Source organism: Brassica rapa, chromosome A03 (genome assembly GCF_000309985.2).
Source record: "Brassica rapa cultivar Chiifu-401-42 chromosome A03, CAAS_Brap_v3.01, whole genome shotgun sequence".
NCBI lineage: Eukaryota > Viridiplantae > Streptophyta > Magnoliopsida > Brassicales > Brassicaceae > Brassica > Brassica rapa.
In genome coordinates this window covers 28571506-28598080 of record NC_024797.2, presented here as the reverse complement: position 1 = coordinate 28598080, position 26575 = coordinate 28571506, and the positions used below count along the sequence as shown (strand labels likewise).

The 26575-nt window shown below is 33.0% G+C and overlaps 2 protein-coding genes across 2 annotated transcripts; both read right to left on the bottom strand.

Annotated features, from left to right (window-relative positions):
* Positions 1-2805: 2805 nt before the first annotated feature.
* Positions 2806-4992, bottom strand: LOC103861873. The gene is made up of 3 exons (XM_009139582.3): positions 4356-4992; positions 4043-4231; positions 2806-3625 (listed from the first exon to the last, which is right to left on the bottom strand). The coding sequence occupies exons 1-3, from the start codon at positions 4752-4754 to the stop codon at positions 3047-3049; spliced, it is 1167 nt and encodes a 388-aa protein (XP_009137830.1). The 5' UTR covers positions 4755-4992; the 3' UTR covers positions 2806-3046.
* A 12576-nt stretch (positions 4993-17568) lies between these two features.
* On the bottom strand, positions 17569-20775 carry LOC103861872 (protein DETOXIFICATION 51). Its single transcript, XM_009139581.2, has one exon. It carries the CDS (start codon positions 19708-19710, stop codon positions 18088-18090), a length of 1623 nt encoding a protein of 540 aa, XP_009137829.2. The 5' UTR covers positions 19711-20775; the 3' UTR covers positions 17569-18087.
* Positions 20776-26575: the final 5800 nt, after the last annotated feature.

Genomic DNA, 26575 nt, shown 5'->3' with positions numbered 1-26575 from the left:
TGCTATTGAAGATTCGAGGAAAAAAATTTCTTGGAAAATGTGTTGGATTCAAATACTACGATCAAGATTATGTCTATATTTTAATTAGTTAGAATTATCTTAAAGATTTTTAATAGTTGATTACTTATTTGGTTTCCATATAAATAAGCTTTTTATACCTAGAGTTGTATGAAGTACTGATTGATTAATAAAAAAAGTTTTCCTGAAGAGGTTTTTATAAACTACTGAAAAAAGTATTCTCAAATCCTAAAAAAAATTTGATGAAACACTCAAAAAAGTTTTCTTAGAATCAACGGATCTTAGTGTAGAAGTCTTTCTAATCGGTGGTGGCGTGGTGGCTCAAGCTGGCGATGTTGAGCTTGGTGGAGAAGCCATCGGTGGTGGCGTGGTGGCTCAAGCTGGCGATGGAGTTGGTAGTTGTGGTGTTGTTTGTTGGTGGAGAAGCCATCGGTGGTGGCATGGTGGCTCGAGCTTGTGATGAAGCTAGAAAAGGCGGTGTTGTCGTTGGTGGAGAAGTCGTTGTCGTTGGTGGAGAAGTCGGTGTTGTCGTTGGTGGAGAAACCATCGGTGGTGGCTATCATGTGCTTGAGTCTATACAGAAGTATATCTGGCCAAGTTTATGCAAATTCGACAAAAAAAAAAACATGGTAAAACCTACCTTTGATTTTGTTATCTATTAATTATCTTTCAGGTATGAACTGCATTACCAAATGATTAGTTTGGAAAGGTATGTATCATATACACACACATTATATAATTGTGAAAATTTCTTGCCAAGCGGAATTTGGTATTTAGAGAAATAAATGAAAAACTTTGTCAAGATAACAATGGTAATTTCTTAGGCTCTATTGAGATGATTGTAGAATTTGACTTGGTAATTCAAGATCATATTATATGCATTCAAAGTCGATAAATTCAACATCATTATCTTGGCTATAATATTTAGAATGAATGTATATCTCTTTTAGCTCATAATGTTCAACTTTCCTTCGTAGAAGTCATTAAAGGGATAGAATATTTTTCTGTCAGTCTTGATTATAAACCGGATGTGAGCCATCAAGAACAAATAACTTTAATAGTACGATGTGTGAATCTGTCAAACAAAAAAGTAAGAGTAAAAGAGTATTTCTTAGAGTTTGTTAAGGTAGATGACACATCCAGATTAAGACTTTTTGAAAATTTGTTAGATTCTCTAAAGTCTCTTACTTTTGATGTTGGTAATGTGAGAGGTCAAGGTTATGATAATGGTTCTAGTATGAAAAAAAAAACATCAAGGTGTTCAGAAACGATTTTTTGATATAAATCCAAAAGCATTGTATATGCATGTGCTTGTCATAGTCTTAATCTTGTGGTTAGTGATTTGGCTCATTCATGTGTAAAGGCTATTTCATTCTTTTGAATTTTACAGCGCATATATGCCTTGTTTTTTTGGTTCTAAAATGAGATGTAAGATTTTACATGATCATGTTCTTTTTTTACAGTGAAATCCTGATACAATACTCGTTGGAAGAGTCGGATCAAGAGTGTCAAAGCAATCAGACTTCAAACTCCACAAGTAAAGTCAACTTCATTGGAATTATATGAATCATGTGATAATGCTATGACAAAAAGTGATGTTGAAAGCTTAATCTTGGCATTTGATAATTTTGAATTCTTACTTGGCATGGTCATTTGGTATGAAATTTTGTTTGCTATTAATTCGGTGAATAAAAACTTACAAGCTAAATCTGTCTGCATTGATAATGCTTTGAAACAATTAGAAGGTGTAGTTTTCTTGGAGAAGTTTAGGCATGAAAGGTTTGCCTCTAGTTTGAGTATAGCTCAAAATATTCTTCATGATATGGATGTTGATCATGTTTTACCAAATAAGCGTCATATCTATAGGAAAAAATAATTTTATGAAACTCGGTTAGATGAACTAACTGGTGAAGATGATTTTAAAGTTAATTATTTTCTAGTTTGGTGGACATGGCAATAAATTTAGTCAAGAACAGATTTGATCACATAGTGAATTTTAAAAATGCTTTTGGATTCCTATTTGATTTGAAAAAATTAAAGGTGTTAGATGAAAGTGAACTACTAGAACGTCGTAGTAACTTTCACAAATCTTTTTCTCATGGTAATTCTTTAGATGTTGATTTAAATGATTTTTATTCTGAATTGAGAATCTTGCAAATTACTTTACCTGATGTGCCTATGGAACCTAGTGAAGTTCTTGAGTTTCTTGAAAGTGTGGGTTGTCATCAAAATGTTTCAATTGCTTATCGCATTTTTTTCACCATACATGTGTTTCAAGGAAGATTGAATGGTTTAGCTATTTTATGCATTGAAAAGGATGAAAAAGACATGTTAGAAGACATTGATTTCGAAACTATTATTTATGATTTTGCTTTGAGTAAAACCCGAAAGAACCGCTTCTTACGATTTTTTTTTATGTTTTAGATGGCTACTGTTTTCTTTGCTTTTCAGATTCAAGAAACATGTGCAAGTATGAAATCATTGGTATTGCGAGAAAGCTAGGAAGAAAAAGAGAAGCATAACAAAAAAAATTGATTTTATGGTTTTGATGACTACATTTGTAAGACACAAGATGCAAAATCTTTATTTTATATGAAATGTTTTTCCTAGATATTATGGTTTATTATTTTAGTTGTAGGAACAGCTTTATAAGTATCATGTTTTAATATGGTGGAAAACCTATTTAAAAATTTCGCCTCAGAGCGTATTAAGTATCTAAGTCGGTCCTGATTAAAATAAGAGTATTTAAACCGAACCGTTGACAAAAAAAAAGACTATAAACCAAACTAGTTAAAATTTGTTTTGATATGCACAGAAAATGAAGAGTTTAAGATCTGCATACATGCTACATTCGTAAATATAAATAATCAACCTCACAGGAAAAATATATAATAACCCCAAAACAAGAAATGACGATGGTTTGATTTGGTCGATATTACAAAATGGCAATATTCAATAATCTACTGAAAAAAAACAATATTAAATAAACGAACGAAAACTAAAAAGACAGGAATCATTGGAACAAGAATCACCAATGAGCCCTACGTCTTTCGATATTCCCGACCACGGCCTCTCGGACACCAGAACATGACGGTCTCTGCCCCCGAACACCGCCATATCCACCAACACCCCTCCTCCATCCGCTTCCGGCCGCATTAATCCCCGGCCTCTGTCTCGGCGCGCTATGCGACCTAAGTCTCCCCCTAAAAGAAGTTGTATCTGTCGTAAAGTTCGAATGAAACTCTCCCGACAAGAAGCACAACTGGTGAGCATCCACCTCGGCATCAGCTTCAGCTTCTACTCCTCCGCCAGAGCAGCACACGTTTCTTGCCGGAGACCCTCCGGCGTAACGAGGTGTGCTTTGCGCCGTCGGGAACTTACTGCTGCAGTCCTCCCATTCCGGTTTAGGCATTGATAAACGCGGTGGGACACGGCCAGAGAGCGGTGAAGAGAGCGTGCGTCTAAACGGGTTGTCTAAAAAATCTGAACCTGATAAAACGGGTACTCGGAGTCTATAGTGTCCGGGTCGGATCCCTGTGTCTACCTCTACTATCTTAGCTGTCTCTTCGCCGTTGTTTCGGTTTTCCAAAGATCCAGAGAATCTTTCCTGTAAAATGCTCCAAGATTTTTTACAAACTAGTTAAAAAGTTATTTCATCCTTTTACAAATTGCTTCAAAAGTTTTCATCATTGCATAAATATAATAGAATAAAATTAAAAATGTTAATCTGTTACACTTTTAAAAGCTTACATAAAGGTTACTGAATTATTTCTGTGACAGCTAAAAAGTTATGTAAGCATGTAGTTAAGAAATTTACATGGTTCATGCAAAAAGTATTAGCCTTTTAATCAGTTAAGGAGACTTTGTTCTTTAAAAAATGGTTTAGACGTTCTAATTTTGATTAAAATCTACCTTTACCTTGATGTATCAAATGATTCAACTCTAAACCAGGTACTTAACCGACTTCAAAGCTGAGTTTAATGGGCATAAAATATGGCACGGTAAAACCGGGAAAAGTGTGTACCGTGGACTTTCTCGCCGGAGCAGTGTTTCCGATACGGCGAAGTGCTCTCTGAAACTTAACAGTGGCCTGAGCTCTAACAAGAGCCTCCATACTCCGGAGAGTGGCCGCCGCTTGCTTCCTTACCAAAAAACCTCTCACTAAAGCTTGTATCTTCACTACTCCTTTCAAAGCTCTCAACGCTTTTCTCGCCTTCAACATTAAACATTATGTAAAGTCTCAATTTTATAACAATATATTATATTAAGAAACGGTTTTGACCAAAAGAAAAAAGAAGAAACAGTTAGTAATATAAAACTAAACATATTTTTAGTACCAAGTAGCCTCTAAAGGTACATTGGATCTGCATAGCGGCACGATTTTCACGGCCGTTTCCAACAGCTAGCGGACCACTCTTCCCTTGACCCGTGAGCCTAACAACCGCAGCCGCAGCTTTAGCCGCCGCAACCGCTACGTCAGCGGCAGCAGCTGTGGCAGCAGCAACCGCAACTGCATGCGCTCTACGCTCGATCTCCTCCTCCCCTGCCGCGTAGAACGACCTTAGCCACGCAGCTTCTCTCTCGGAAATGTTAGGAGGTATGGTCTCGTAGCTGTCGCATAGAGACACTCCAGCGAGCGAAGAGCGGTCAATGCGGTTAGAAATGGTGCCAGAGCCGGAGCATGAGGAATGTTTGATTCCGAATAAACCCCTGAACCATCTTGTGGCTCGACCCATTTTTTTGTCTCTCTTCACACTGGTCAATTTTGTGAGATTCTTTTTCACAATGGTGCTACTTTGGTTTCACTTGGTAAATACAATTTAAAAAAACAATTAAATTTTTGTAAATGTATTAAAATTAAAGATACGACGAAGTATGCGTACGATTGGGACAAGCGATAGGGTCCAGTCCATTAGTGTTTTATATACTGTAAAAGTATTCGATGCTGCATAACTTATGTGTTGTCCATTGTTTTCTACATATTATGCTATATGTATATGCCTTGGAAACCCAACTTATTAACTTTGTATAAAGTTCTGATAAAAGAGAAAAGTGGCTGTAAAAACAGTGTAAAGGATAGCGTAACGCTCTTGGCCGCCTTATAAAATTATAAGCAAATAATGATAAAATAAATTCACAATAATATAACCCAAAATGTTTGGCGATATACTAACCCAAGTAAACTAATCTTATTGTAGGATAAATACATAGTGATTTAAGAAAAGTAGAAAACTATGGCTACACATCAGCTAGAGTTTTTGTGCTACCAAAAGTCCAAAAAATAGTTAGCATCGTCTAAAACTCTAAATTGTGACATATTTCATCTGCATACTACGGTTATCTATTTATTTGTTTAGAGCACGTATAGTCCAACTGTCAAAATCATTTGCATATAATTTCATCTGAAATTACGTTCCCCCTTTTTTGGGAGAGAAATTATCGAAGTAAAAGAAAGAAAACAAAGAAAGAAACTCCGTTTTAGATAAAACAGATGGCGCAGGAAGAGATTCCAACTTAATGGAGCCACTAAAATGTCAATTCAGTTCACAGGATTGGTCATTTTCTCTGTCCAAAACTCTGTAAAGTTGAAAACGAAACTTTTTGAGAAACTTGAGACTTGACACCAACCCATATAATATTTTTATTTACTTAACGAACAAAAGGAATAATTATCTTACCACTTTTTTTCATTCCGATATACTTTGTTACAATAACGCATGGATTTCAACTTTTAAATAGATAGATTTCTAAATATATACAGTGAAACCTCTATAAATTAAAAATATTGGGACTACACCAAAATTATAATTTTTTTATTAATTTATAGAGATATTAATTTATCGATATACTAATTGAACAAAAAACTCAATTTAAAATTAAAAAATTATATTATTTTATAGAAATTTTTAGTGTATATTAATTTATAGAATATTAATTTAAAAAAGTTATAATGTATATCTTTTTTGTTTACTAATTTTTAACTATTAATAGAAGACTTTTATTCATTAGCTTTTTTCACTTTCACTTTCACTTTCATGTGGATAAGTATAGAAGTAACATCTATGCAGTGGTTGATATTGTTAGATTCATATTTATTATGGATTTTTATATTAAAATTAATTAACAATAAATGGTTTGATTAATCTTATATACATTATTCCTACCATTTTTATTAAATGTTGTTTTAAAATTATGCACAATATTTTTTTTGAATATTTACTTTTATATTTTTAAATAAAAATAAGATTAATTATTTATATAAATACCATTTATTCAATAATAAAATAAACTGTAAAATATAAATGATCATTTAACATAAAATAATTTTATATTAAAAACTAAAAATGCATGTAATTTGGAATAAAAATTAATTTAGAAACATCATATAGTAAAAACGAAAGGAGTACTTTATTAATTCTTGTGCTGACTTTCACATATTAACATAATTGTATGGAATAATTTCATTAAGATTAACAACTCACTGATTTTATAAGCAACGTCTAGTAAATCAATGAAATTGGAGACGTGTGTTCATTTCATGTGGTTTTTTATTTCATTGCTGCTCGCTTCCCAAATATGAATTTGAATGAATTTATTTCTCTGTAACAGAAGATTTAACGTACTCTACAAATATAAAATATGAAATCTACGATCATGGAATTGTTTATGATATATATATATATATATATATATATTCTATCGGTTGATCTGGTTGGCTCCCGGAGGAATGCACTTAGTGAGTAGACTGACTATCACCACACTGCCTGATAATTTCCAACTAATGTCAGGGGTGAACCGATCATCTGTTACGACCCACCATGTAAATTACTTGTGCTGAATCCCAAATTCAAACTGACCAATTAATGATAATTTAATTTCCAAACATATCAAATCCAAAACTGATGTAGGTACACATCAAACCCTAAAAGATTATCACTATACTACCGCTAGTGACATATATAATTTGAATCGTATAAATGAAAATTTGCACCCATGTCAAAGTAGTTAGCTAAAAATATTTCAACAACAATTCAAATGTTTACTTAGAGAAGATAAGAAAGCAGACCAAGAAGAGAATCTAGAGCTGAGGTCACGTATCTCTTATCTATTTACGGGACTAAAAAAGTCTTCGACATGTTTGAATTTGACAATCTCTCTTCCTTGCGGTCCTGCTTTCTAATTCGTCGTACACTTGTTCGTCATTTTTTCTTGTATATATAACGTACCTCTCTTTAAAGATGTATATAATCAATTATTTGGTACTTTGATTTTGCACGTGAACTTTTGTATGTGCTCACGGATCATCCTTTTTGCAAGTTCTTGGGTCACAAAAGATAACAAAATGTAAGATAATTGGAATGGGCTGGACCCAGAGACTATGCTCTGCTGCCCATTTTGATTTCACTGTGTTTGTGTAAATCATTTTAAAATGATTTTTCCCCCATGTCTTGGAAGTGTTTAGTTCATTCATGATTCAGCATTTTATGGGGTTTATTATTTGATTAGTATGCGTTCATTTAAATTCACATTTTGACACCGAACAATGTCCATTTTTACCATACATGACGAGTCAAGTTAAAATTGTTTGGGCTAGATGAGTCCTTGAAATGGGCTGATTCCTTGTCCAATAGACTCAGGGCCCATTACTTTACATATATTAATGTGTCTCAATATAGTTAGGCTATGATGAACTCATTTCAGAATCAAAGAACAAGACACTTATTTGGAATCGGTCTAGACATCAGTAAAGGCACACTCACTCCAACTAGAAAATGGATTATTCGGTATTCTCGTTTAGATGTTGTCACCAGAGGTTCCACGTCCGTTTTGCTATCATTAGCAACAAATCATTACGAATTGGTTTGGTTTCTGGTTCAAGTCTAAACGAAACATTTCTGATAATAAAATGTTATATAAGAGCGACCGGTTTCTCTTCGAAATATTGAAAGTTTTGGTTTTATCTCGGCCTGGATGTTGTGTAAAACTAACGAGTTGGCGACTTGGCGTATAAGTCCCTTCAAAAAGAACCATATACGTGAATATGTGAAAGAGAGAAACAAAATTAAAGCTAGAGATACTATCAAACTCTAAACAAGACAGTACAAATACATTTAAACGAACAACATTATCATATACACATTCCTATATATGTATCATAATAATCGGCCATTTCCCCCTTTAAGGTCAAATCACGTTTGGTAATATAATGAGAGTCAAATTAGTGGGTCTACATATTTCAAAATCAAGACATGTGAATCGAGGAACGAAAGAACAAGAAGTCTGAGAAAAAGAGCCCTAAAAGAGCAAGAAAAGGGTAACATGTGGAGTAAAGAGTGTCCCACAGGCAAGTCATGTGTTCATAAATCTTAGTTATGACCTCCACTTGAAATGGATGGATATTTTTATCATATATACATGCAACTAGCTATATATAAGCATTATTTATATAAAATATATATTTTCAGTAAGTTATCAAAAGTTTATATTTTGTGTGGTAGATGCAAGTTCTAAATGGATTCTCGCGCTAATTAATGTAGAGTACTGAATTCGAACTTGTGATATGATAAGATTTTAGCTAGATTGTTTTAAGTTTTATATATCATTTCTTAGATAATAGACTTTTTGTTAAAAAAAAATATAATAGACTTTTAATTTCATATAATGGAACACGTAGTTACACATGCATGAAAATTTAATACAAGTTAATCTCTATCACCCTTGCTAGTGTTATAGATTAGTACATTATCACACTTGTGTTGCATAGATTTTTACATTTCCCCTTTTATAAAACCAAAATGTATGAAAATGCTTGAATCTTGATTGAACTGATCTCAAGATTTTGTCTAGTAGGATCATGTATGCATAAAGTGCGATCCCCACTAGCTAGTAACTTAAGTCTCTTTAAAATTTGTGGAGTAGTTCTTAAAATGGGTTTATGTCACCTCTTGATCATTTATTTTGGGGGTTATAAGACAATGATGGGTATGAGATTGTGAAAGTGTTGGTTATAAGGTAGACAAATAAATTAGGGGATTGACCAAAACATCTTGTGTAGGCTCCCATGTACAAGCATGTGTTTTGGTCTCTCATGGCATGGTGGTTGGTTAATGTTCTTTATATTTTTTATAAACTATTATTTTGGTATTATGTTTTATGTTCCACTATTTGATATAAATTGGGATGGATTGTTACCATAAATGGAACCCATGTGACATGAAAAGATAGTTTGTGCTTATGGTCATGCATATTTAGATACACTCATATATATGTACATCCTATATATAGTTCGACCTAAATATTTACATACAAATCTATTGAGAGGTTGAGCTGATCCACTAAGAAGGATAAGCTATAAAATAACTTTGACTTATAGATGCATTAATATACATATCCCAGTTGCAATATTTCCATACACACAGTATAGGTCCAAAACAGCATCCACGAAGCTTCTAAGATGGACTTGTCCCCAATCAATTATTCGAAAGTTTTCATAGTATTAGTTTACATTATCATTAATTAGTGCATTGAGGTTTTTGCATGATTCTTTTAGAATGTGGACTACTACCAGTCTACCACAGCATTATAAGCATTCAACATGTCAAATACTACATGATTAAAAACAAGCAAACACAAATCAGTGGTATGATAAACTAAGGTTTCGCCCAGATATATTCGAATTTTTCAAATTAGATAACATTCACAAGAATTTTTATTATTTTTAGCCCGCGGAAGTATAGATCTACCATTTTATAGAAAATATATACTAATCTATAGTCCTTCGATGTTTAAGCTAATGATGTCGTAGAAACGTTTTTCTTGTATTGCTAAAACTAGATATCATATATATACGAAAAATTATTTAAACTGATATATAATCGCTTAACAATAAATACATACCCTACGTAATATTTTCATAATCTATATAATAACTAAACGTTTACAATAACGTGAGAGCTTGTGATTTGACTTACAAACAAAGAAACAAATATATTGCTATTTTTTTATCTCAAAATATATCACGTCATACTATTATAGGTTGATATTTAGCACACATGTCTATACAAATCATATGTAAATTTATTCCGTAACTATTCAAAGTAGTTGACTAGTTATCGTGTTGAAAAATATTACAACATATGTAAATTTAAAAGGTTCCGAATAGAAAATTGTAATTTGACATAAATTTGGTAATAATCAATTAAATTCAGTTGATAAGAAAGCAAGTCATCGGTACATTCTCAATCGAGGACATCCATCGAATTTCAAAATTCGTCATCAAAATCAACTTTAGCTTGATATAGCATGACAATAAAACCTATAAAACGAGCTACTTCGGATAGTCCATTCAACATCAAGGTTTAAATAATAGTTTGAGGTTTTAAGCAAAAAAAAAAAAAACAGTGCAAGGAAGATACAAGAAGAGCGATAGATGTAACTATGTAAGTAAATAAAGAGAGGCCCCCTCGTGTGGAATTCGAGCAGTACACTCCAATTATATAACTTGTGATCTGTCTTAATTCGTGGGGACATCTGCCACTATTCTGCTTCTTCTTCACTTTCTCTCACTCCTCTTTCAACCACTTTTGTCCTCTCGCCTCTCCCCCCCACACATATGTTAGCTATTTTGGGGCAGTGAAATTAATTTCTTCTTTTTTTGGCTCTGACCTTTTCCTTCTTACTTGATCTATATTTTTCACCATTTATTACCCTTTCTCATGTATCAGATTCTTTTTTCACCAAAATAGTATCTTATTTATTCCAGGTGATTCAAAATAGATTCAGGAAGACCTAGGGAAATAGGTCTATACTTTCTATTTATAACACCTAGCTAGCTATATTAAGGTTTGAATAAAAATTCAACGCTTGTTAATGTAAGTATTAATTCATATCCCAAGTTTCTAAGATGCTTATGTCACAAAGTTACTGTTTTATCCTATTGGATTGATAGTCAAATGTGTTGATTTTAAGAATAATCAATACTCATTTCCTATACAAAAAATTGATGTTTTAGTTTTCAGAACATAAACTAAAATCTTATTTTTATTAATATGTGCAAATTCTAAAACATCTTTATCAAATACAGAGGGAATACCTCATTTTGCTAAATGTGATACATTAGGATAACATCTTTTCGTTATAATTTTTTTATAGATTTTAGGAATAAAGATTGATTCTCAGTTGGTTGGTTTAAATTCTTGTAAATTTATCTGTACCTTGTTGAAATTTAAAGGAAAATGACTTAAAAGATGCTTTCACTGTTTTCAAAAAATTTCCTCTTTTCCCAATATTTAAAAAATATTGTTTCAGATGATAAATTCAGTACTTCAATAATTGCTACCCAATTTGTCACATAAAATTTTAGTAGTACGTAGCTACTCTGCAAGGAGGAAGTACCATCAGTTTTTATCTAATATCAATGAATATCGAATTATTTATTATATAGTCATTTTTAAGAAATATTATAATTTCATTTGTTCACTACCAATATAAACTATGATATTTCAGAAAGAGTTGTATCTATGAACACAATGATGTACACTAGGCATTATGGATCGCAGCTGTGCATTCTATTTTTATCTGACTTATAAACGTGTTGTAATTAATTAATTATAGCACAGACCCAAATAATCAACTATAGCACTAAACTATTTAATTTAAATCATACTTAAATCTTTCCTAACACCATATGATGGTTCTGAAGGATGAAGAGTAGTCATCAGATCAAGTTGAAGAGTTCGACGTATGTAACTCTTAAGTGTTGTTTGAGCTAAGTATAGATAAGACTCGGTTTGAGTCAGAGGGTTTGTAATATAGACTAATCTTAGACACGTGGTAGGATCTCGGAGCTAGGTCTGAGTTGCACGTGTGTAAATGATCGAGTATAAGATCATTAGCTTTACTCTCTCGATTGATTAGGTTGTTATTCTGTTAGACTCAGTCGAGAGAGAGAGATCACTGCGGTGTCGATAGGTGTAATCGGAGCTCGCTTGTGAGCAGTTAGTGTTGCTGGTTCAATCCCAGCTCCAGAGAGATATAGCGGCTTCTCCGGTGGTTGAGAGAAGTGCGGTGAACTCTGGGTCAACATATCGCTGTGTCTTGGTTCTTTCTTGAGGTTAAAGCTTTCACAAATTGGTATCAAAGCTGAGGTTGTTACAGCAAGAGATCGGAAGCAAAAAGAAGACGACGGTAGCGATGACGATGCAGGTCAAGATTGGATCTCATCAGTTCTCGATGACGATGTTCGATGGATCGGGGGATTTCTCGATCTGGAAGAAGCGATTGTACGCAAATCTCAGCGTGCAAGGCTTGAAGGATGTTCTAACCGAGAAGGTCGATGAAAAGGACGAAGACTCAGAGACGAAGCCGGAAGATGAAGATTCGGATTCGAAGAAGAAGCAAGAGGAAAGTAAAGCCACAAGGTCCGAGCGAGATGAGAAAGCTTTGAATCTCATCTTCATGAGCGTCGGAGATCAGGTCTTGAGGAAAATCGACAAGTGCACCACCGCAGCTCAAGCGTGGTCACTTCTTGATAAGCTCTACATGACGCAGAGTCTTCCCAACAGAGTCCACGCTCAACTCCGAGTGTACTCCTTCAAGATGCAGGACTCAAGAACGATCGACCAGAACATGGACGACTTCTTGAAGATGATCACGGACCTGAGCAACTTGAGCATCGAGATTCCAGAGGAAGTTCAAGCCATCTTAATCCTAAATGCACTCCCCGCGAGATACGATACTCTGAAAGAAACCCTTAAGTATGGTAGAGATACCATTAAGGTAGAGGAAGTAGCTAGTGCTGCTAGGTCTAAGGAATTAGAGTTCAAAGATTATGCTAGCACTAGGTCCAATGGGGAAGGTCACTATGTTAGGGGTAGACCATATTCTAGGCATGTGAATTTTGGCAGGAATAAGAATAGGTCTCGATCAAAGTCAAAGGAGGGTAAACGAGTCTGTTGGATCTGCGGGAAAGAGGGACACTTTAAGAAGCAGTGTTACAAGTGGCTAGAAAGGAACAAAGGAAACTCAGGTTCTTCAGAGAGGGGAGAAGCATCTGCAGCAGTTCGAGATGATGCAAATGATCTGGTTGGGTTAATTGCAGCAGAGGTAAATCTGTCATTTGGAGGATTAGATCGAGAGGAATGGGTCTTGGACACGGGATGTTCGTTCCATATGACGCCAAGACTCGAACTGTTTCAAGACTTCAGAGTGGAAACATCAGGCAGAGTGAGAATGGCAAACAGTTCAATCTCAGAGGTGAAAGGCTCAGGATCAGTTCGCTTCAGAAATTCCGACGGCACTACTTTTCTTCTTCATGACGTGAGATACATGCCTAGTATTACAATGAACCTAATTTCTCTGGGAAATTTGGAAGAAAAAGGTTGTGAGTTCAAGGGAGGTAATGGTCTGATCAAAGTGATAAAAGGTTGCACGGTTTTCATGAAGGGACAGAAGAGACACTCATTGTACATTCTTCAAGGAGAGGCAGTTTCTCCAGAAGGGAATATCTCGGAGGGCAGCAGTGTGAAGCAACAAACTTTGAGTGAAGCTGAAACAAGATTGTGGCACAGTAGAATGGGACACATTGGCCAGAAGGGTTTGGAAGAACTGTCGAAGAAGGGATGTTTCGACAGCAAACGAGTCATAGACATCAAGTTCTATGAAGCATGTGTCCTTGGAAAGACACACAGATCAAGATTTGGAGCAGCTCAGCATGTAACCAAGAACAAGCTTGACTATGTCCACTCTGATCTGTGGGGATCACCTAACGTCCCATTCAGTCTCGGAAGATGTCAGTATTTCATCTCATTTACCGACGACTTCTCACGGAAGGTGTGGATTTATTTTCTCAAATCTAAAGATGAAGCTTTTAGAAGCTTCTGTGATTGGAAGAAGATGGTTGAGACACAGTCAGAAAGAAAGGTTAAGAAACCGCGTACTGATAATGGGCTTGAGTTTTGCAACCGTGCCTTTGATGGGTTCTATAAAGAGGAGGGGATAGTACGCCATAGAACATGCACGTACACACCTCAGCAAAACGGTGTAGCGGAAAGACTCAACCGTTCAATCATGAATAAGGTCAGATGCATGCTTAGTGAGAGTGGCCTCGAGAAGAAGTTTTGGGCCGAAGCTGCATCAACGGCAGTTTATCTGATCAACAGATCACCGTCATCAGTCCTAGAGTTCAGAGTTCCCGAAGAGATCTGGACTTCTATCATGCCGGCGTTGTCAGGACTAAAGCGGTTTGGTTGCGTCGTATACATACACTCAGATGATGGAAAGCTCAATCCTAGAGCCAAACGTGGAGTGTTCATTGGATACCCTGAAGGAGTTAAAGGGATTCGGGTATGGCTCTTGGATGGGCAGAAGTGTGTCATCTCAAGAAATGTGGTGTTTAGAGAGGATCAATTGTACAAGGATCTTGGAAAGAACGACAAAGATTTAGCTGAAGTACTAGACCAGGACCTAAAGGTGTTTAGCTTCGAGTTAAGTGAAACTACTGAAATGGAAGAAGGTTCTCGTCAAGGTGGAGCTAACACAGAAACTAAAGTTCAAACAGAAAACGTTCAAGATAAGTCCAAGACTGATGAAGTAGAAGATCTGTCTGATTATTAGCTAGCCTGAGACAGGAGCAGAAGGCAGATTGCCCCACCTGCAAAGCTAGATGAATACGAGTGTGATTTCTTGAGCTACGACGAGGAGTTCGAAGTTATAATGTGCTTAATGGTGGAAGATGGCGGCACAGAACCAAATAACTACCAGGAAGCTTTAAATGATCCAGACAGTGACAAGTGGATAGAAGCGGCAGTAGAAGAAATGATTTCATTAAAGAAGAATAAGACATGGGTCTTAATAGACAGGCCTCAGGATCAGAAAGCTATTGGATGTAGATGGCTATTCAAAAGGAAGCCAGGGATTGCTGGAGTTGAGGATCCGAGACACAAAGCCAGACTGGTAGCTAAGGGATACTCGCAGAAAGAAGGGATAGACTATCAGGAGATCTTTGCTCCAGTAGTTAAACATGTATCTATAAGGTACATGCTATCAGCAGTGACTCATTTTGATATGGAGCCCCAACAGATGGATGTCAAGACAGCCTTCCTTCATGGAAATATTGAAGAACACATCGTGATGGAGCAGCCTGAGGGTTTTGTTGACAAGGACCATCCAGATAAAGTGTGTCTCTTGAAGATATCACTATATGGATTGAAGCAGTCTCCACGACAGTGGAATAAAAGATTTGACGATTTCATGCAGTTGAATAAGTTTCAGAAGAGTCAGTATGACAACTGCGTGTACTTCAAGAATGTTGAGAAAAGGAATGGCATATATCTATTACTATATGTAGATGATATATTGATAGCTTCCCAAGATAAAGTGGAGGTGGAGAAGCTAAAGATACTACTCAACAGTGAGTTCGAGATGAAGGATCTCGGGGATGCTAAGAAGATACTTGGAATGGAAATAGAAAGAGACAGAGTTAAGGGCTGCTTGTGGGTTTCCCAAGAGAGTTATTTGAGAAAGGTTCTGAGTAACTTCAAGATGGATCAATGTAAGTCTGTGACAACGCCTCTAGGAGCACATTTTAAGCTTAAGTCTCCATCAGAAAAGGAGATTGAAGAGATTAGAGGACGTATGGAAGGAGTTCCTTATCAAAGCGCAGTGGGGAGCATCATGTATGCAATGATAGGGACACGTCCAGACTTAGCTTACCCTGTGGGGGTCATTAGTCGATTCATGAGCAATCCAATGCCAGACCACTGGAGTGCTGTCAAGTGGGTTTTGCGGTATATACAGGGATCGATAGAGACGAGATTGTGTTTTAAGAAGAAATGTGACTTCATCTTGAAAGGGTATTGTGATTCAGATTATGGAGGAGACTTGGATCAAAGAAGGTCGAGCAATGGAATTGTGTTTACAGCTGGAGGCAACACCATAAGTTGGAGGTCACAACTTCAGAAAGTTGTTGCTCTATCTTCTACCGAAGCAGAGTACATCTCAATGTCAAAGGCTATTCGTGAGGGTGTATGGCTTAAAGGCTTAGCAGAAGAGTTGGGTTTTGGTCAAGAGACAGTGGAGATCTTCTGTGATTCTCAGAGTGCCATTGCTCTTTCAAATAACGCTGTGTTCCATGAAAGAATGAAACACGTTGCTCAGAAATATCATTTCGGGAGAGACCTCATCAAGAAGAAGATTGTTAGTGTGCTGAAGATTGCTACAGCTTACAATCCAGCTGATATTTTTACCAAGGTTTTACCAGTCTACAAATTGAAGGAAGCATTGAAGGTGCTTCGGGTTGGTAAGGAGTAATGATGATATGCCCGTTGGGATGTTGAATCCGGTAAAGGATTCGAGTGCTTGGTTTAAAGCACAAGTTGGGTATGGAGGTTGATCTATGCCTAAGGTGGAGATTTGAAGGATGAAGAGTAGTCATCAGATCAAGTTGAAGAGTTCGAGGTATGTAACTCTTAAGTGTAGTTTGAGCTAAGTATAGATAAGACTCGGTTTGAGTCAGAGGGTTTGTAATATAGATTAATCTTAGACACGTGGTAGGATCTCGGAGCTAGGCATGAGTTGCACGTGTGTAAATGATCGAGTATAAGATCATTAGCTTTACTCTCTCGATTAATTAGGTTGTTATTCTGTTAGACTCAGTCGAGAGAGAGAGAGATCACTGCGGTGTCGATAGGTGTAATCAGAGCTCGCTTGTGAGCAGTTAGTGTTGCTGGTTTAATCCCAGCTCCAGAGAGATATAGCGGCTTTTCCGGTGGTTGAGAGAAGTGCGGTGAACTCTGGGTCAATATAGCGCTGTGTCTTGGTTCGTTCTTGAGGTTAAAGCTTTCACAAGTTCATTAAGAAAAAGAGACAAGACAATATATAAAGATGACATAAAATATCACATCAGTTTCATAATATGTACTTTATTCATTTTATTTCCACAAATAAATATTATTCCCATAATAATTAATAAGTTTCACTTTGCCTTATTGGAAGAAATTTTTTATCTCTGTGACAATTCAGTGATTAGAGAACAAAAGTAGGTGACGCTTAATTACTTGAAAATTGATGATTGGTTATTAAAGCAAGTAACAAATTCCTTTTTTTGTTAATACTTACATGTTACTAGTATTTTTCAATGTACAGTTTAGTTCACCGTGCTTTCTAGAAATTTAATCGATGACACAGTGAATAATAGTTAAGTAAAAATATATTTTGTAGTGGTTATAGCTAGGGAAAAAGTCTTGCTTAAGTTAAATATAAGAGTTATAATACAATTTGAATATTAAAAAAACAAGGAACCATAAGCATCGAAATGCAGAATTATATGGATAAATATTTTTAAATTATGAATAATAAAAAACTATAAGAAGAAAAAAAAATATGATGATGAGATGATGCAATGGTCCTTGGGAATTGCTCTCTCTCATCTCTGAGCAAAAACAGCACTCTAGTATATAGGGAATCCAAAACGTTCATTCAGACCTGTCTGAATCTTCGAGACACAAGTCTTTGTTTCCCATAGGGTTGCCACTTATCCAAATTACCATATTACTCCCTTTCCTTTTAATCACCCATAAGGGCCATAACACGTATTTTTCCTATTTATTAAGACTTTTTATTTTATCTTATTTCATTTTCAACTATTTTTAGTTATTTCCCTCTATACTATCTTTTTTTTACAAATATTTAAAAATAAAAATATTTTCTGAATTCTCTGTCGCTCCAGCTATATGGTCCAACATCTTGTTTTTTGTCAAAGGCCCCAACATCTTTTGCCTCAAATTAACGTTTTTTAAATTTTCATGTGATTATTTTTGCATTTATTTAGATAACACACAAATTAAAACATTGGCATATGTAGAAACTAAACGCAAAAATCAAAATGCACTAGAACCGGCCAATCATAAGGGCATAAAAAATAAAGGAGAGAAACAAAAAAAAGAAGCTAAAAGTACAAAAAAGGAAGAAATGTTAATATATTCAAGAAAGACAAAACTTTCTCTTTCTATTAAAAGAGAGGAGAAAATAATTATAGTTATAATCAAATTAATTATATAATAAATATTTTTATTAATGAAGTACTGTGATTCGAATCAACGGCTGTCTCTCATCGCTCTCACCGTCGTCACACATAGTACTGACCACCGTCTTTATAAGGTCGTTCTCCACAGAGTCTGCGCATGTTAGCGACTGCGCCTTCTTAGCCTCCGCTTCCCAATCAGTGGTCCCCACCACGTACATCATTAGCCCGGCGCAACTAATCTGCGCAGCAAGAAGTCCTAACCAAAGCCCATTAAACCCAACTCCGGCCCAAAACCCAAGACCCACAGCCACCGGCATGCCCACAAGATAGAACGCGCCAAGGTTCACGTTCGCCGCTGTAGACGGCCGTGCCGTCCCCCTCACGACGCCGCAACCTACCGTCTGAGGACAGTTTCCGATCTCGCACAACCCCAATATCGGAAGCGCCGCCGCTGTTAGCCGAAGAATATCGTCGTCTTTAGTGAAAACCATCCCCCAAGCATTTCTGACTGAGTAAGCAAACGCCGCCGCCGTGATCCCTGTCACCGCCGCGAATACGACAGCCACCGTCGCCGAAATCTTCGCCGTCTTGGGACGGTTCGCTCCAAGCTCGTTCCCGACGCGAGTGGAGACGGCGAAGCTCAGAGAAGACGGAAAGACGTAGAGAAACGACGTCGTCTGTATCAAAACGCCCATGGCCGCCACCGTCGATCTTGGGTTCACGAGCAGCCCGCAAAGAACGATCATGATCTCGTACCACCACCACTCCAAACACACGGAGACGCAGCTCGGTCCCGCGAGGCGGAGCAGAGGAGCCCATCCTCGGAAACAGTCCCGGGTCGGGTCGGACCAAGTGGGCACGTGGAGACCACTTGCTCGGACGTAGCATATCAAGAACGCGACTACGAAGAGGTTGGTGACGGAGGAGGCGACGGCGACGCCTGTTAAACCTAGTCGGAGGTAAGAGACGAGGAAAACATTAGCGGGTAAGTGAAAAACGGCGCCGGAGAGAGAGGCTAGGGTGACGGGGTGGATGATGCCTTGAGCGCGAAGGTAGATTCTTATTGGGTGAAGGAGAGTGTTGGTGATGAGATCGGGTAAGGAGAAGATGAGATATGTCTGAGCTAGTTGTGCGATGTCGGGGTCTTGGTGAAGGTAAACCGAGATTTTACCGACGTTGAGCCAGAGAACCGAGATCGGTACGCAGCAAACCAAGAGAAAAACCACGGTTCGATGGAGGGTGAGTGAGAGGAGTTTGTAGCGGTGAGCACCAAAGGCTTGAGAACAGAGTGGTTCCATACCGAGTGCTAAACCGGATAAAACAGAGTAACCGGTTATGTTAGCAAACGCAATGGCGAGTGAACCGGCGGCTAATTCGAGGTCACCTAGACGACCTAGGAAAAACATGGAGACGGCGGAGCGAAGGTAGAGGACTAGAGCTGTTACGGCGATCGGGAAAGCCAGCGTGAAGAGAGACTTCGCCTCCGTTACAGCTTCGGACATGACAGGAGATCTTATGTTCTCGCAATGCCGGAGACTTTGCTTCGTGGGATGTTCGAAGGTTTTGGTCGACAAGACATCGAGTAAGACTCCTGTTCGAGATTGTTGGTTCTCAGACACGGCCGTGCTAGTGCCGGCGGTGGTAGGTGGTGTTGTTGATGTGTTACACATGACGGTGATGGTGATGATGACGATGAAAGATATTATGGGAAAGAGAAAGAGTTCTCTCGTGAAGAGCCCTCTGGAGTTTTTTTTTGAGGTTTTAAGTGAAGAAAATGAAACTTTGATGCTTCTTCTCTCCTCTACATCTTCTCTATTAATAAAGGAATTGCCAGACTTTTTTTCATATTCATTTTTTCCATAGGAAAGAATCTAAACTACCTTTTTAAAAATATATTTTTAAAACACTTTCGGAATTCTGTGCGGGTCAGTTTTTTGATATACTATACATTGGTATTACTAAATTGACAATGTAGATACATGAACGATTTGTGACCATTACAAGCAAAATAAAAAGAAAGATTTAATGAAGGGCAAATCTCCAAAATAACACCTTTCTAAGTTTATATCACAAAAATAACACTCAAAAACTAAAATGACCAAAATAGCATTTTATCTTTTGAAAAATTTAAATTTTTTTATTTTTCAAAATTTAAAATCTTATCCCCAAAACCTCACTTCTCAACTCTAAACCCTAAAACCTAAACTTTAAACCCTAAACCCTAAACTCTAAACCCTAAACCCCACTCCTTGAGTGCTATTTTTGTAATTTTTGGCTTTGAGTGTTAGTTTGCGAACAAAAACTTGATTTAGTGCTATTTTGGTATTTTTCTCTTTAATGAATAACCAAAGTAATTACAGCTGCACCATAAATTAAAGATGATGTATACGATACGTATTAGCGATAAATAGAACATACGTATCATTATCAAATACGAAATTTTAGAAAATTACTAGTAAGGGAATAGTATGCAATTAATCAATTTTGGGTAAGAGATAAAATTAATTGAACCGTTATCCCATGTGTGAATTGATGATAACCATGTAGAATCTTATATATTAAAACAGAAGTCACAACCTTGATTCATGTGTGATTTTTTAAAAAATGAACCTAATGGACCTATTCATAAAAATTCATACTACATTTTAATTCAGACTAATAATAAATAGAATTTTTAAAATATTTTAATCATAATATATTTTGATATCTTTTCATTTTAAATATAAATATATTTATTTTAAAAGTCTAACAAATCTGTTTGAAAAGATTTTAACAAGATCTTCATTTTCGAAATTATATTTAAATATTTTCACTAATTTCGAAATTAGTTTAAAATATTATTATACATTCAGTTATATAAAATAAAAAATAAAAAAAATCTATAATATTTTATTTATTATATAATCATAATCAATCATATTAAAATAAAATTATTATATTGAGCTAAATAAAATTATTATATTGAGCTAAATATAATAAAATTGTATTAAATTTATATATTTATATATTTTATTTTCGTAATTATAAAATATTTATGTTCAAAAATAAAATCTAATATGTTGGTAAGATGGGTTAACATTATCAAACTATATAATACATGTATAAAAATTAACATGTATTTCTATAAAGTTAATAATATAAAATCTTTATAACTACTTTAATCATAACTAGAACTTGACCCGCACGCCCGTGCGGGTGTTTGATTTAATTTAAGTGTTTAGTAATTAATATTTGTAATATTTACCATATATTAAAAGGATTATATGACTTTTAAACTAAAAATAAATAATTAAATTCTTGTTTTTCAATTTATTGTTATATAAACCATATTTTTATTATATATTTATCTTATTAACTTTTATTTGATTATTAGATAATGAATATATATGTGAAACAACCCATATAAATATTAAATTGTATTAAAAATTAAATATTCACATTTATACTTTAAATTTGAATTAAATAATTATTAATATATTTACTTGATTTTAAAATTTTATAAATATTAATGTAAAAACATTTAAATATTTTTTATTATTTTTATGTGTATGATAAAATAGACTATACATTCAAAACAAAAAACATCTAACATGATTTTAAAATGTTTTTGAAGTTTGATTATTAAAGCATAATGATATATTTATATATATATATATAGATTTTAGTTTAAATATATAAATTGGAAGTAGGGTTTACTGTTCTGCATGAATATACAAATGTACGTAGATACTTACACCAAATTGATCTTCACATTCATGGTTAGTATTATGGTTGAACATATATTTTATAAATATTCGAAATGTACGTAGATAATTACACCAAATTTGTGGGATTACATAATCTGTAAGAAGTAGTAAGTAAATTTCATCATGTGTACAATTTAGATTTAGTATAATTTAGAGTTTTTGGTATGTTATTAAAATGAAATAGTCCATGAAAAGCAATCAGATTTAATTACGTAAAAGAAAAAAACGGGTTGATCAATATTTGTTTATTATGGGTATTAAAGTGAAATACTTTCACATGGTTATTATGGGTATGGCTAAAAATAAACTAATTATTTGTTTTACTTGTCATAAAACTAATAATTGTTATGATGAGTAAAAAAGGAATAAAAAGCTGTGGATATATTATTATTGTAAGTAATTAATGATGAAATTATGAAGAGTGGAAAAATAAAGAAAAAGTGTAATAAAATTGTTCAAAAGAAAGTTAGTTCTATTTCATATTACAGTTTTAATAAAATTGATATTTTTTGTATTTTTAAATTTTCGTGTAGATAAGAAAAGGTGATACTGATACCCAATACAAAATCACTGGATTACTTAAACCAGAAAAAACGTATGAATCAAATATATAAACACTAAAACAGAACCGGTTGTCTATATGCACTAAGGTACTTGCAACCAAATTCCTAAATATATAAATGTGTGCATATCAGTTTCAAAAAAAAAAAAAGTGTGCATATGGACTAAGAGATCGTGTATGTTGTAATATACAATATTAAAATATAAGTGATGTAATATACTAAAAGAATATAACAGTATGTCACATACTGTATGTGCATATGGTCCAAGAGATCGTGTTTCCTACATCAAAATATAAAGAAATTTAACACGGATTGATTTTACAATCACGTTCAATAATCATATGCCCCATAACATTTTTTTATTTTTCTATTGTTAATGGGCTTAGGAGATCCATTACTTAAGAGATCCATTAATAAATGAAGGCTTCGCAGAGAATTTTTATAGTTAAGTTGAGTGGCATAATTTGGTAAATATTAAGAAGAAGTTAGGGTTAATTTTAATTTGTACTTCAGTTTTAATAGATTAGATATATTTTCATTTTAAATATAATATATATTTATATATTATATTTTAAAAATTCTAATAAATCTGTGTAAAAATATTTAAACAATAACTTAATGTATTTTAAGTTATCGTTTAGAAATGAAAATAAATAAATTATATCATATTTTGTCTACTTTTATAGTCATGATCATGTTAAAATATAATTATTATACTAAAATAAATATGATAAATTATATTCAATTGATAAATTTATAAATTTTATTTTCATAAATATAAACTATTTATTTAAAATATAATGTGATGATAGAACGACTTAAAATTAACAAACTATATAATACATGTCTAATAATTAACATATCTTACACTTTTATATATACAATAAGAAATTATCTAAAATGAATAAGCATAAAAATATTGGTAAAAATAAATTCAGTTTTGAAATACGGGTCAGAATTTATCCTAAATTAAATACAAAATATTTTTTAAATATATTTTCTCATGAATATATTAATTTGCTTAATAACTAAATGCAAATACAATAAGATAAATATATAATAAAAAGTGGCAAATACATAAGGTTTAAACAATTAATTAATTATAACATGTAAATTATAAAATTATTGTATTTGAAATAGTTATCTAAATATTTAAGTATATGATTAACATTAAAAATATATACCACTTATGTTCTAAAACAATAATTTATTTATAAAAAAGTGAAAACAAACACCCGTGCGGTTGCACGGGTCAAAATCTAGTATAATATTAATAAGATGTAAATTTTACTACTCTTTCTGTTTCAAAATATTGTCATTTTAAAGTTTTTTTTACAAAGATTGTTAATTTATATTTTCAATGCAATTTTTTTTTGTTTATATTTTTTATACGAAGATCTAAATTTAAATTTATTTTTTATCTCTATTGTTTTAATGTATTTATTAGAGAAAATGTATTTAGTGTATACATAAATAATAAAACATAATTTTTAGTATGTGTGAATATTTTTTAAATAACAATTTTTATGAAACAAATAAATAGAATAAATTTATTTTTTATTCTAAAATAGATTAACTTTATAATGAAGTTGAGTTGGATATGTTCAAAAACTCCAAAAAGTTTACATATATTGATCCAAGGTATTCATACCAGCACAAAATTAGGTCTTCAATACTCGAAAATTGTTGAAACTTTAACATGATTAAATTCATTTGGTATAAGTATAACTAAGATAAAATTGTCGTAGACAACGCCGATTTTTTATTACTCCCTCTGAATCAATAGAAATGGTTTTTAAAATTTTTGCACATGGATTAAAAAATACAAACTTTAATACGATTTACAATAGTTACATGAAATATCATTAAATGAAAGTAGTTAACCAACAAGAAAAAAAATATTATTTTGTAGTTGATCACAAAAATTCAAATGCTATTAAATTTTATTTAAAATAGTGAGAATATCAATTATTTTGAAACAATATTTTTTAAACACAACTTAAAATGATACATAATGATTAATTCGTACTCTATTCGTTCCTAAAAGATAGACTTTATAGTATTTTCACACATATTAAGAAAATACAATAAACTACCATGATAAATGTATCGTTTTCTGTAATTTTTAATTTTCAATAACTTTTAACAATTATTAATTCAATAAAGTCAATTAATTTTCTTAAAGTTTACAATCTTTTCATAGAAAACATAAAAATATATCTTTCTGAAACAAATTTTTTTTTTTTAAATCTATCATTAAAGAACGGAGAGAATATTATAGATCTTCTCTGTTAAAAACAATTGATTGTAACGTCTAAATAACTTAAGATCAAGATATATCGTGCAGTTTATTACACGTAAAATTATCGAATTTTGTTCAAGTGAGCATGTGGCACTGAAAAAATCGTCTGCATTTATATTTACCAGTACTAATTTTTATTATTATTTACATGTGTTGTTTTTCCATTTATCCAAAAATATATTGTTCTTTTGGGTTCATAAAAAAATGTCGTTTCAGACTTACTTCAATTTTAAAATCTAGTACTATTCTTCTAAAATTCTCGAATATATATATATATATTCAGTAGTATTTGAGAATGTATATTTTTGGTTAACCGTAAACACCTCAGACCAAAACCTAAACTAAACATACATAACCTATAAATTCTAGTTTTCTGGCTATTAAAATCATTTTGGATAATCAATCATTGAAACTACAATAAGAAAACTCAAAATATAGTTTATATCACATGGCAAATCCTAACAACTATTGAACCACCATGAAATAGTTTAATATATTTAAATAAAGACTATATTGAACATTTTTTTTTGTAAAAGATATCAAAACAAACCAAAATGTATCACATGAACAAACCAACTGGACAGAAAATAGAAGTAAATAATATTGTAGGGATTTACTAAGGGCATTAGCTTTTTTTTTGTCAAAAAGGCATTAGTGAATAGTATGTATCTTATTAAAACTTAAACCCAAACAAGATATTTAGGTTGTGACTGTATGTACGCTATAGCGATAATATTTGAGGTGGAAAAATTATTTACTCTGACTTCAGCTATTACTAATCCAATCAGGTGAAAATGTTTTAATTCTTTATCGCTCGTTACTGTTTAAAATGAAGTGTTGCGATGTGTTTAACTTTTTCCTGTTTTCTATTACACTATTTACTCTTTAGTTTTTCCACTCATTCCCTGTTTAATTATTTACTCCAAGTTACGCTAATTCTAACCAATCAAACCCTTAGTGAAACCTCCGGTGTCTGTCTGGTGTGATTGATGAAGTTGGGGTAACTAAAATTAGAGTCGATGAACAAAAAAAAAATAGAGGTAACGAGAGTAAAAAAATGTACTCTTAAAAAAATATTCTACAAATTCACTAAAAGGCAATCATTTCGTTTCCACAACTAAAATGATTTTACTCTAATTAGTTTATTTAAGAATGAACTAGATTTTGACCCGTGCAACCGCACGGGTGTTTGTTTTCACTTTTCTATATATAAATTATTGTTTTAGAACATAAGTGGTATATATTTTTAATGTTAATCATATACTTAAATATTTATATAACTATTTCAAATACGATAATTTTATAATTTACATGTTATTATTGTTTAAACCTTATGTATTTGCCACTTCTTATTATATATTTATCTTATTGTATTTGCATTTAGTTATTAAGCAAATTAATATATTCATGAGAAAATATATTTAAAAAATATTTTATATTTAATTTATGCTAAATTCTGACCCGTTTTTCAAAACTGGATTTTTTTTACCAATATTTTTATGCTTATTCATTTTAGATAATTTATTATTGTATATATAAAAATATAATATATGTTAATTTTTAGACATGTATTATATAGTTTGTTAATTTTAAGTCGTTTGATCATCATATTATATTTTAAATAAATAGTTTATATTTATGAAAATAATATTTATAAATTTATCAATTGAATATAATTTTATCATATTTATTTTAGTATAATAATTATATTTTTACATGATCATGACTATAAAAGTAGATAAAATAGGATATAATTTATTTATTTTCATTTCTAAACGATAACTTAAAATACATTAAGTTACTGTTTAATTATTACACAGATTTATTAGAATTTTTAAAATATAATATATAAATATATATTATATTTAAAATGAAAATATATTATGATTAAAGTAGTTACAAAGATTTTATATTATTAACTTAA